This window comes from Lichenostomus cassidix, chromosome 5 (genome assembly GCF_008360975.1).
Source record: "Lichenostomus cassidix isolate B80296 chromosome 5, HeHo_3.0, whole genome shotgun sequence".
In the NCBI taxonomy this organism is placed as follows: domain Eukaryota; kingdom Metazoa; phylum Chordata; class Aves; order Passeriformes; family Meliphagidae; genus Lichenostomus; species Lichenostomus cassidix.
Window position 1 is genome coordinate 62,423,767 of NC_139486.1, and position 11,973 is coordinate 62,435,739.

An 11,973-nucleotide genomic window follows, 5' to 3' on the forward strand; every position below is an offset into this window, starting at 1 on the left:
AAAGTGAGGCTGAACTCGGATTAATCAAGAAGTCGAGGTCAGTTCTCTGACAGGGGCAGATTTCCAGATCTGGGCAGGTGGATGCTGCCTCCAGGGAGGACTCATCCCCCAAACCGCTCGATTTTCATTACCTCTAACATCTCCAGCGCTGTCCCAGCTACTGCTTTGCCCCTGGCATCTCCACGTGGTGATGAAAAGCAGCTCCAAATCCTCATTATGGCACCAGGAGAGCAGACACATCGCTCCTGGGACATCTGAGACAGGATGTCGGGTTCTGGGGATGAAACTCAGCCCTTCAGCCGAGGCTGATCCAATAATGATGGTTTTTAGGTTTGGATCTGTTTGTCAGGAGCCTGAGGTGCCTGCTCTCGGTTTCCTCTCTGGTGTAACTCTGTCAAGCCATGATTAATGTTATCCAGGAGAAAAATCAATGTTTATTTATTCGATCTGTCACAGAGTGGGATTTTAGGAGCTGCTGATCTCTCCCTGGTAAGTGGCGAGACGGAGCCTGAATTTATCTTATATATCCAAACGAAGCATCACATCTGAAGCACAGTGAGGTGAGACAAAGCCCAGCTTTATTCCTAGTGCTTTCACCTAGAAAAGCTTTTCCTGAGACATGGGGAGCAGATTTTATTCCTCAGGTCCTAAGACAGGACTGAGAGCACTCAAAAGACAAGGGATATTTTCATTTTTCCAGCAGTTACTGGGAAAATTGTGGACTTCTATGTACGAATGGCTGAAGGAGCAGCAGGGAGAAGTCTTGCAGTTGATGTATGGTTTATCCTGGTGCGGTGTTTCCCTCTGGAATGCCCAAAATCGCCCGTGCTCCCAGGTGTGACGAGCGCTCCTCCCGGCAATCAGCGCCAGGGGTGGTGGTGCCGCGCTGGCGCCGCCTGCGGGCGGAACGTGGTACTGCACACAGAGGACCACGCATGCGCCATGGCATCAGCCCTCGATGATGTCCTCTGCTGGGCAGGGAGGGGTACTGCAGCTAGAGGTGGTCGCGCATGCGCAGTAGGCGAAACGAAAGTCCAAGTCCCATGGTCGCACTGCACCGCGCATGCTCAGTCCGGTGGTTCCCCCCTTTTCCTTCTCAGTGCTGCCGCCCTGTGGGAGCGCCTGGGAGGCGCTGATGCAGCGGGAGGATGTTTGTGGAGCGGAGTTTAATTTGGAAGGGATTATAGAGCCTATCTAAACTCTTGTTTTCCGATTCTGCAGCAAAGAACACGTCCAAAAGCGACCCCTTACCTTCATGGGCATTGTGAGTACCTTCCATAGTGCTGCCTGGACTTGTCTGGGAATCCCAACCAACTGTTGGGAGCTCCAGCAGAGCACCTGGAGACCAGGTAAAATCAGAAATGGGATTGTTTTGGCTGCTGCTGGATGTGCATTTCTTTTCAAGATGTTCCTCTGATTGACCACGGTAGCTTCCTAGAGCTGGAGTAATTTCCTAGCAGGGAACTTGACTTGGGAGCTGCATTCCAAACTTTTGTCCACATTTATTTTATCTCCCACATGGAGACAGCCAAAGAAGCAGAGGTGGGGTGTTCCTAACAAAAGAACATCCAAATTCATAGGAAGTAGAGGGCTTAAAACTGAGTGGAGGTGCCTTTAGGACACTTCCAATTCTTTATTATACAAATGGAATTTAAATGAAGCATCCAAATCCTGACAAGCTTATATGAACTCCAAAGCTTCTGCAAGTGTTTTACAGCCAGAGAGGGAGACAAGAGTCTGGAGTCTCTCCCTTAAAACTGGCTGCTGGTTTGTTTGACCAGACATAGGAATAATTGTGTTTTCCCTGGGGCTGTTCTTATGCAGAAATGTTTATTTATCTGCCCTAGATTTGTTCAGTATATCTTCAAAATGATGGAAACTGGTTTTATTGAAATGCCAGGGGTGCCAAATGCTTTCCCCAGCCAGAGCTCAGAGCCAGCCCTGTGGGAAGAGGTTTAATGCCCATTTTCCCAATCCCTCGAGGCAGCAGCACTGGAGCACTTGCACCCAAACATGCCTGAGGTTCCGAGTGCAGGCAGGAGGCAAATCCAGGGACTGAACAGAGGGAGTTTGCACTGCTCCTGTAATCCCAGACCTGGAGCTGTGCTTTAGAAATCCCAGGAGCTGCTGCCTCACTCCAACGCTGTTTAAAGCTCAGCATCCCTCCTGCTCCCTTGGAATTATTGTTGCTCCCTTTTTTAACATTATGATTATTATTATTGTAATTTCCCACTCCATTTCTTCCACAGCCCTTTGCTCCCCAGAGGTGCTGATTTAGGAAAGCCCCTCTGGCCTGGGAAAGTGCTTTTGCCTCTGGACACATTCCCAGTCCCTGTGCTGTCCCCAGCAGGTGAGGCAGAGGTGGCTTTTATTCCTTCCCTCCCTGCAGCACTTTGGCTTTTTGAGGGCTCTCCAGGGGTCTGAGGTGGAAGTTCCTTGTCATTCCAGGGCAGAATTAGCCCTGGTCCGACTAAAAGCAGGAGGAATAATTTTATCTTCTTTTTAGATACACATTTTGTGTTTTCTCTGTTTTGCTGACACCATGTGGTGAAGTAGCAGCTCCCAACTTTACAGTGGTGCTCCCTGGAATAGTTTTTCTTTGGAAAACAATGAATTCCCTGCTGGAATCCCAGTCACAGCCCCCCAGATCAATGTGCAGTTTAAGGTCTTACACCCTGACCAGGACAATTTCCTTTTTCTAGATGTAGAAAATAAAGGAAAACAGACTGGATTAGAGCCAGAATCCAGAATGGGGGAAAGTGAGGCAGCTTGCTTGGCCCAGGCTGGGGTTGACACCTGTGTGGAACAGATCCTTCTCTTCCTTTGTCCAAAGTCCAATGGCAAAGGATTGAATAACTCACAAGTGGGGCCTGGAATGAAAATGGTTCTGCTAAAATTAGCAAAGAATGCAGTAAGAAAAAATGGGCATCCTTTCTATGTATGGAAGTAGGGGAAGAAATGTTGAAAAAGAGCTGTTTTATGTGGTGCCACCTCTCATTTTTTATGGATAAAACCCCACAGTGAGCAATCAGAAGTTCTGGTGCTCTGAGCCCCATGGCTGCGGGGGAAAGAGGGAGAGGGGCAGGGGGAGAGGAGGAATAGCAGGGGATGAGGGGTAGGGAGAGGGAAGTGGGAGGGGAAATGCCAGGTGGGGGGAAAGGGAGGGTGGACAGAGGAGGAGAAGAGGGGGAACAAAAGGGAGTAGCAGGGTAGGGACAGGAGAGGAAGGAGTGTGGGGTGTTGGGTTTGGGGGGAGAGGAGGGGGGAGGGGGAAGGAGGGGAAAGAGGGAGCAGGAAGGGGAATACAGGGAGAGAAAACAGGTGTAGAGGGAGGCAGGAGGGGAGGCTAAAGTCCCAGCACTTCACCTGGGGAATGCAGGCAGAGCTCACCTACCCACACCCTGCTCTGAGAGAGCAAATGGCGACAGAGGCAATTCCCGAGGTTTCTGGGGCCCCAAGCACCTTTTTATCCAGTGTAGGCAGATAATTCTCATGGAGAAACCCCAAAAATAAAGGATATGGGGTCGGGCTACAGGAGGCTGGGGGGGGGCAGGCAGTGTTCTGCTCTAAATTAAAAATGCATTGGGAAAAATAAATCTGTGGAACAGCTCCTTTCCAATCCTGGACTGCATTCTGTGTGATCAGCTGGGATTCCAACTGCTCCCATGGGATTTTCAGCCTCTGGGGCTCTAATGAAATGCCAGGAGCTGAGCATGACAGAAAATGGGAAAGCTCTCTGGATCAGGCAGTGGCCCAAAGAGCTGGCAGTGCCCAGCATTCCTGGCTGGAATTTGGGGGTGCCAGCACAGCCCCTCTGTAGTGTCCCTGTGTCCCTGGCACTGCCCAGCATCCCTGACCAGGGTTTGGGATTCCAGCACATCCTGCTGCTTGCAGTCCCCTTTAACCAGGATCATTTTTTGGGAGTGGGGGCACCCAAACCCAGCAGAATTTGCTTTAACCAGTTTGGGGGGATCTTCCCTCTCCCCTCCTCACCAAATTCCCATTGCCAAATCCCAGCCTGAGGCTCAGCTCCCCATCCCCTCAACCTCTCAAAGGAATTGGACTTGGATTTCCCAATGCAGCAGGGCAGGAATGCTGTTCTCCTCACTGTATACCTTAATTGCAGGAATTGCTTGAGAAATATTAACAGAAGTTAAAAGAATGAGGAGAAAATAAGGAGCTGCCAGCTCCAACCAAGGGCTGCTCAAACCCCTTCTCAATCATTTGCTTTAATTAACCAATGCAAATGAACCAATTTAAATCACATCACCACATTATCATTCCTTTTAATCGAGTTCTAGAGAAATATTGCAGAATATCAAAGAACCCTTTTAACCCCCAGAACTCTATTAGGAGATCTGCAGGGCAAGGCTGCACTGCACCCCCAAACCAAGGAGAATGGGGAGAAAAGACACACCCAGACTGAGATTCCTGGGAGATTGGTGCAGCTTCTGCCAGCCAAACCAATCCTTGCTCTGAAAACACACCTGTGAATCCCAGGAACTAGGGATGTCATCGATATCCTTATGGACCTTTTTATTAAAAGCAGATTTCCACAGAGAGTTGATGAAATACCGAAAATTAAATAAAAATTTAAAGGAACAGCTCCCCCAGCCCAGCAGGTTGCAGCATCCAAAAGAAAATGAACAGAAAGATCATGGATTGGGAGCATCACCAATCCCAAATCCCTTGTGTGGAATACCACTCTGCTTTGTTTAGAAATCACCACTTAGTGGGCAAACCCTTCAACTTGGCTTCCAATTCACCAAGTTCCCAACTGTGGCCACCGCAATTCTACTTCACTGTGTCCATGGTGGGATCCAGGAAAACAGAAGAGCAGGGTATGGTCTCTGGGAATGTTGCCAAGGAATGTTGCTACACTGACCTAATCTGTGACTGCAGCCCAGAGGGAGATCTCTTCCCAACAGCTCCAGCTGTGCTCCGTGTGTCCTGACAGTTCCCAGGCTGACACACCACAGCTTCCTCTGCCTGCTGCCTTGGGGAGGGAGTATCCCTAAGGTGCCATCAAGAAAGGAGCCTCTTATGGACACAGTCTTGGGATTCAAGGGAAAAAATGGAGTTTTCAGTCTTTAGCATCTCCCACTCCATCAGCATTGATAGCAAACATGGCTTCAGCCTCAGGAAGACACGGAGAGTCATAGATTTTACAGATCCTGGTCTCCCCTCGGCCTTTCCGCAGGTACAGCCTGACAGGGAGAGGGAAAGAAACAGGTCAGGAGGGACAGCATACTCCCAGAAAATCATCCTAATCCATAAAGCATTAAATAGAGCTGTAAGAACTTCCCAAGATGTTCACTGCCCTGCAGACTGAAAGCTCAGAGTAGCACTAAGCTGAAGCACAGGCTGGGCCTGCCGTGGACTGACTATGGAAACCCCTGAAGTAAAAGCTACTCAGCCAATCCCATAACACATTCCAAACCCAGGCTCCTGGGATATGACCATCACTTGTCTCACCTGGTGGTGGAAGCATGAGCGATGATATTGCCTCCGATGGGTTTTTTGGGATCTGCAGCAAACATGGCAGCTCCGTCTACCTGTGCTACCACCTGGTTTGTGATGACAACAGCAACGCCAAACTGCAGGGGAAACAACCAAAACCCAGTTATTTTCCCCCACTAGAACAGAAAAGCAGGGAAAAGTACACAGGGGCACTCCTGGTGTCCATAACTGCAGGATCCAGCCCCTCCAAACCAACGGGAGCAGAGATGGAGACAAAGCCTTTGGGACCAAATTGCCGGGGTTTGTAAGAAAACCTATGAGTTTTACTTTGGCAATTTTATCAGGTTTGCAGGGCCTGGTTTTTGGTAGTGGGGGTGCACAGAGGTGGCTTCTGTAAGAAGCTGCTGGAAGCTTCCATCGTGTCTGGCAAAGCCAGTCCTGGGATGGCTCCAAGATGGGCATGCTGCTAGCCAAGGCTGGGCCAATTAGAGATGGTGGTAACACCTCTGTGATAACATATTGAAGAAGAAATCAAAACAAAGGTAGTGTTGCAGTTTTAATTCCAGCTAGAGAAGAGCAGGAGTGAGAACATGTGAGGAGAACATGAAGACACCAAGGTCAGTGAAGAAGGAAGGGCAGGAGGTGCTCCAGGTGCTGGAGCCAAGATTCCTCTGCAGGCTGTGGTGAGACAGTGGTGAGGCAGCTGTGCCCCTGCAACCCCTGGAGATCCACAGGGATCCAAAGATCTCCCCACAGCCTGTGGAGGAGCCCCACGCTGGAGTGGGTGGATGCCTGAAGGAGGCTGTGAGCCCGTGGGAGGCCCATGGGGAGAGGAGCCCAGTCTGGAGCAGCCTGTCCTTGGAAGACTGCACCCCATGGAAGAGTGACCCACACTGCAGCAGTCTGAGGGGTGCTGCTGCCTGTGGGATGGACTCACACTGCAGCAGAGTTCACAGGGGGCTGCTGCTCATGAGATGGAGCAATGTTGGAACTGTCTCCTGTGGGAGGGACCCCACAGTGCAGCAGGGGAAGGACTCCTCTCCCTCAGCAGCGGGAGAAGCCTTGATGGATAAACTGACCATAACACCCATTCCCATCTCACTGCATCACTGGGGTAAGACGCAGAGCAAGGAAGCAGGGAGGGGTTGTGGGGGGGGAAGAGCTTATTTTACTTCTCATTATCCTGCTCGGATTTTGTTAGTCATAAATTCACTTTAAATCTCTAAGCTGAGCCTGTTTTTCCCTTGATGGTTGATGAGTGTCTCCTCCCAGTCCTTACCTCAACTCATGAACCCTTCATTAAATTTTCTCTCCTCTGTCCAGTTGCAGAGGAGGGGGAGCAGTCAGCTTTTGTGGGTGCCTGGCATTTGGCCAGCATGACATAAAGCCCAGTCGATGCTCACCTCGTCGGCCAGGCGCAGCAGCATCCGCAGGAACCTGGCCAGGTGCATCTGCCTGGCAGAGAGCTCCCCCCTTCCCGAGTAATCCGTGCGGTACAGGGCCGTGGCACTGTCCACGATCAGCAGTGCATACCTGGGAAAGAGCAGGCAGGGCTGTCAGTCTCCCTTCCAATCCCAAGCTCCCTGCACAGCTCTCCTGGGAGTTTGGAAATCATCAGCGCTATTTCTGAACACAATTCTAAACCGAGCTTCCGAGTTGCTCCTCAGGCTGGCACTGAGGAAGCACGGATTCCCTGTGTTTGTATGGCCACATCAGCTGGAGCCAGTGCTGGCACCCAGAATTCCAGCAGCAAGAGGTGCTGCTGACACCTGACTGCCGACAGAACAAGCTGGCTCCCTGGAGAAGCCAAAGGCTGATCCCACGTGGGAACAAAATCCATTAAATTAGTGTAATTACCGTGACTCAGCCATCATGGCTGAGGCCTGGTACAGCAGCTGGGTCTGGTGGTCAGTGTTAAAGCCCCGGGCATAGGCCACATTGTCCAGGACATCGCTGCCAGACAGGCCATACCTGCAAAATCAGGGAAAAGAAAGGGATGAACCTTGAGTGAAAACTTCATTCATAGGAGTTAGCCAGGAGCTTTGCCAAAAGACTGGAAAAAACTCACATCCCTGAAAGAGTTAAAAACAGACAGAAAAAATGCAACACATGGTGATAGAGAATGGAATGATTGGAACCATTTCTAGTGGATAAGAGTAAATGGCCTCACATGATACCAAGTGAGGTTTGGGCTGGATATTGGGAAGCCTCTTAGTGGAAAGGCTGTCCATCCCTGGCACAGCTGCCCAAGGCAGTGGGGGAGGCCCCATCCCTGGAGGGATTTAAAGCCGTGCGGATGTGACACTTGGGCACATGGGACAGCGGTGGCCTTGGCAGCACTTGGGAACAGTTGGGCACTGTGATCTCAGAGGGCTTCTCCAACCTGAACAATTCCATGATTCCAAGGACACTCTGTACACGGCCAGCACAGACACACCTGTGCCTGCTGCAAACATCATTTCACTTCCTCTCCTTTGCTTGGCTACCAAATATTCCCTGGTGAAAGGGAACATGGGAGCAGTCCTTGCTGCAGGGCAAGCCAGCAGGATTAGATCAAATTCCCTTCAGAAAGAGCTAACGGCATCCAGCCAGCCCTGTCCCCATCTGCTTGGGAAGCTTCCAGTCCCTTCCAGCAGGAAATGAGAGGGAAATCACCTCGTGCCCAGGGACAATGACATGAGAGCTGTGGGGAGAGAGTGGCAGAGACAGGAGAGGAACGGCAACACCAGAGGTTTCCAAAGGGAACACCTGCCAAATCAACCTCCTGGCCCTGTGGGAAACGTTTTCCAACTGAGTTCTGAATCTATCTATTCCTGTCTTCCACTCACAAACCTTTCAGCCACAGCCAGGAGCCGCTCTGGACGGAAGGTCCCCTCCGTGTCAATGTACATGGCTTTTCCCTCGCCGCCCCCACGGTCTATGGGGAGCTAAAGGAGAAGGAAAGGAATGAACAGGGATTAAAGCATCCATAAATACAGCAGATATTGCCATATGCCCTCACCAAGGTCATACAATAGATAATATTGCAAGTTATTGTGACTGAAGTCCTATTTAGCTGGAAAATTGAGAGGAAAGATTCCTTGTCCCCATCTCTGACATCTTCCTTTTGTAGCACCCATCACCCTGGAGTGCCAGGACAAGGGGGAATGGCTTCTCACTGACACAGGGCAGGGATAGATGGGATATTGGGAAGAAATTCTACCCTGTGAGGGTGGTGAGGTGCTGGCACAGGGTGCCCAGAGAAGCTGTGGCTTCCCCTGGATCCCTGGCAGCACTGGCCAAAGTCAGGTTGGATGGGGCTTGGAGCAACCTGGGATAGTGGAAGGTGTCCCTGCCCATGGAACAGGATTGGCTTTAAGTTCCCTTCCAACCCAAACCATTCCAGGATTCCACGATTCTACACAGGATGACAGGTGCTCAGCTTTGAGCTAGGAGGTTAAGGGAGTCAACTAAATGATCAAATGATGTCCAAGTCTCCAATATTTTATGGCATAGCAACCTCTAGACAGTAATAACCACTTAGAAAGTCAAGGAACGTGCCCAAATTAGCAAATATCCCAAGGCTGTGGTGTCTGAATATTAGATTGTAATGAGATGAAGCACCCACCTGACATGTGACAGCCAGGGTGTGACACAGCTGCGTCTTCCCAGTACGGAATTCCCCAAATAACTCCGTTATGGACCCGGTTTCTATTCCTCCTGAAGGGAAAATGACAATAATAATTATTATTAAAGATTAAAATGTTACTAACAGGTATCTATGTATCTATCCCACAAATAAAATATTATGTTTTCAGAGACTCAGTTGAACACTGAATTTGTCTGAAAGTTTCAAAACTAGGAGGGAAAACTGAGGCTTGTCATCCTGTGGCTTGTTCATGCTGTGGATAAGAAGTCTAGGTATGTTTTTTGAAGATGCTGAAGAGCTGAAATTACTTGTTCTCATTTTGGATTACCAGAGGAATGGGGAGAAGGTGATACTTGGTTATAAACACATCATGGACATAAATAAACTGGAAACATCCAAAAATTGACAGCTCTGGGTCTTGCCTGATGACTAAAAGGATTAAAAACTGTTTCTGTGGCTTTTAAAATAAAAGCAATTATTCAAGAGCAGTCCTAGCTGTCTTTCATCCAACCAGGACTTGCCTTGGTGGTTGTGTGCAAGGATCACACTCATGGGAAAACTCCACCCCAGTGACTGAGGTTAAGCAGGAAAGAGAAATAATCAAATGCTGACCTTGAAGCAGCTTATCGAGCTCTTTGGAGCCAGTGGTGATCTGGATGATCTCCGACCGTCGCTGGTGGAACTCTGTGGCTGTGGTGAAGCCCATGGGAACCAGTTTGGCTGCCTCAGCCTGAGGGAAAACCCAACTGAGCAGTGCCAGGAGAATTCAGGTAATTGGTTAACCCCCCAGCAATTAATATTTCCTGCCTTGTGGAGAGATGCCTGTCTCATTCCATGCACATTTCATAGACCTTGCATGAGTTGGTACCTCTGAACAGAACTGAAATTCTGCTCCAACATCCCTTTTGTGTGTTTTATGGAAATATCCTCCCCTTGTCCCCCACCTGTCCAGTTCAGTCCTGTCCTGGTGCGTTTTGCCTTTTCCCATCACAAGTCATGTCACAACTCTGATCACCTTTACTGCCCTTTGGAGACCTTCCAAATTCACCACAACGCTTTCAGCCAGCAGAAATAAACCTGTGGAATATGTTGGGTTAAAGTTCCAGAACACCCTTACCAGGATTTTGTCAGCTTTGGCTTCACTGATGCCTTTAATGTTCAGCAGCTCCTTTTTTGGTGCATAAGCCACGGCCTCCACCGTGTGAAATCCAGCTTCTTCCAGCTTCTTCACATCATTGGCATTTATGCCACATTGCTGTGAAGGAGAGAGGGGGAAAATAAGGACACGTGTTGGTATTTTTCAGTATTTCTATTTGGCTTTTTTTGTTTTGTTTTTAACAGAACACAACCAAGAATTTAGCAACAGAGTATTCAGATTCACCTTGTTTTTAAAGAAAAAGATTTAGGTTGGATATTAATAAGAAATTCTTCCCTGTGGAGGTGGTGAGGCCCTGGTGGAGAAACTGTGGCTGCCCCTGGATCCCTGGTAGTGTCTAAGGCCAGGTTGGGTGGGGCTTGGAGCCACCTGGGATAGTGGAAGGTGCTCTGCCCATGGCAGGGGATGGAACAAGATGAACTTTTAAGGTTCCTTCCAACCCAAACCTTTACAGAATTCCATTCCAGGAAAAAGACCAGCAGATCGATGGAAAACTTCCTCCAGAGCTAACTCCTCACCTACCTCCAACCTGGATATGAGCTGTGGCCCAAAGCTCTCCTCCTCTGCCGACGTGTCGGCGCTGGCCTCGAGCTGCATCTGCATGGCCATGGCAGCAAGGGACCTGGAAGGAACCAGACACCTCAGTGCTCCCTTTCAGCAAGAAGTTATGTGGTCACACGAATCAGAATTGTGGAGATATGAAAGCTGGAGAAGTCCTGTGAATTGGCCCCTGATGTTGGGGCTGGGCTGTGTCCCAGAGCCTGCCCTCAGGACTGCCACAAACACCTTGGAAAGGGCTGGAAGACCCTGCAGAGGATCTGTACCACCCTTGGGATTGCTGAGCAGAATGGGAAGCAGGAACTGTCATAGGAGACTGGAGGATATAAGGGAATTCACACACTTGGGACATAACCCACAATTTGGATGTTACAGTGACAGGACAAGGGGGAATGGATTCAAACTGACCGAGAAGACATTTACATTGAATACTGGGAAGAAATTCTTCCTTGTGAGGGTGCTGAGGGCTTGGCACAGAGAAGCTGTGGCTGCCCCATTCCTGGCAGTGTCCAAGGCCAGGTTGGACGGGTCTTGGAGCAACCTGGGATAGTGACAGGCGCCCTGTCCATGGCAGGGGGTGGAACGTGATGAGCTTTAAGGTCCCTTCCAACTCAAACCATTCCGGCATTCCCCGATTCCAGCTTTACCGGGGGCCCGGCCACCAGCTACTCCCAGTTGCCCACCGCCGGCGACCTGGAATTCCTTGGGTTCCCCATGCGGTGTCCCCTCACTTTGCTCAACTCCAGCCCTCCGCTCAGCGCCCCTCAGGGCCCCACCACTGCCCGCCCGCCCTTCCCCGCCACCAACGCCCCTCAGGCTCCCCAGGGCGGCCTCTCCCCAGGCGGGGCCGCGGGGCGGAGCTGCCCCGTGCCCCGCAGCGGGGAGGTGGCGGGAGCCCGCCGGGGGAGTCCCGAGAGATGCGGCGGCCCCGTGCCCCGCCCTGCCCTGCCGTGCCCTGCCTGTCCCGCTCCCGCTCCCGCTCCCGCTCCCGTCCCCTCTCACCGCGGCCGCTCGGCCGTTCGGGCGCTCCCGCCGCCGCCTCACGTGACCCCGCGAGCCCCGCGCGCGCAGGCGCCGCCCCGCCCCCGGCAGCGCGTGCAGGGGGAGCGCGGGAAGCGCGGCGGGCATGGAGCGGGAGCGAAGCGGGCATGGAGCGGGCAGGGAGCGGGCA

The 11,973-nt window shown here is 51.0% G+C and overlaps 1 protein-coding gene across 2 annotated transcripts; it reads right to left on the reverse strand.

The window, feature by feature from the left end:
* Positions 1-4,510: 4,510 nt before the first annotated feature.
* Positions 4,511-11,906, reverse strand: RAD51 (RAD51 recombinase). Of its 2 annotated transcripts, none has more exons than XM_085063452.1 (10): positions 11,805-11,906; positions 10,767-10,866; positions 10,206-10,343; positions 9,701-9,818; positions 9,068-9,159; positions 8,293-8,387; positions 7,318-7,431; positions 6,864-6,993; positions 5,476-5,597; positions 4,511-5,207 (listed from the first exon to the last, which is right to left on the reverse strand). In XM_085063452.1, the coding sequence occupies exons 2-10, from the start codon at positions 10,851-10,853 to the stop codon at positions 5,084-5,086; spliced, it is 1,020 nt and encodes a 339-aa protein (XP_084919578.1). In that variant the 5' UTR covers positions 10,854-10,866; positions 11,805-11,906; the 3' UTR covers positions 4,511-5,083. The 2 variants fall into 2 exon arrangements, with proteins under 2 accessions (XP_084919578.1, XP_084919579.1); XM_085063453.1 differs by lacking the exon at positions 11,805-11,906 and adding an exon at positions 11,450-11,584.
* Positions 11,907-11,973: the final 67 nt, after the last annotated feature.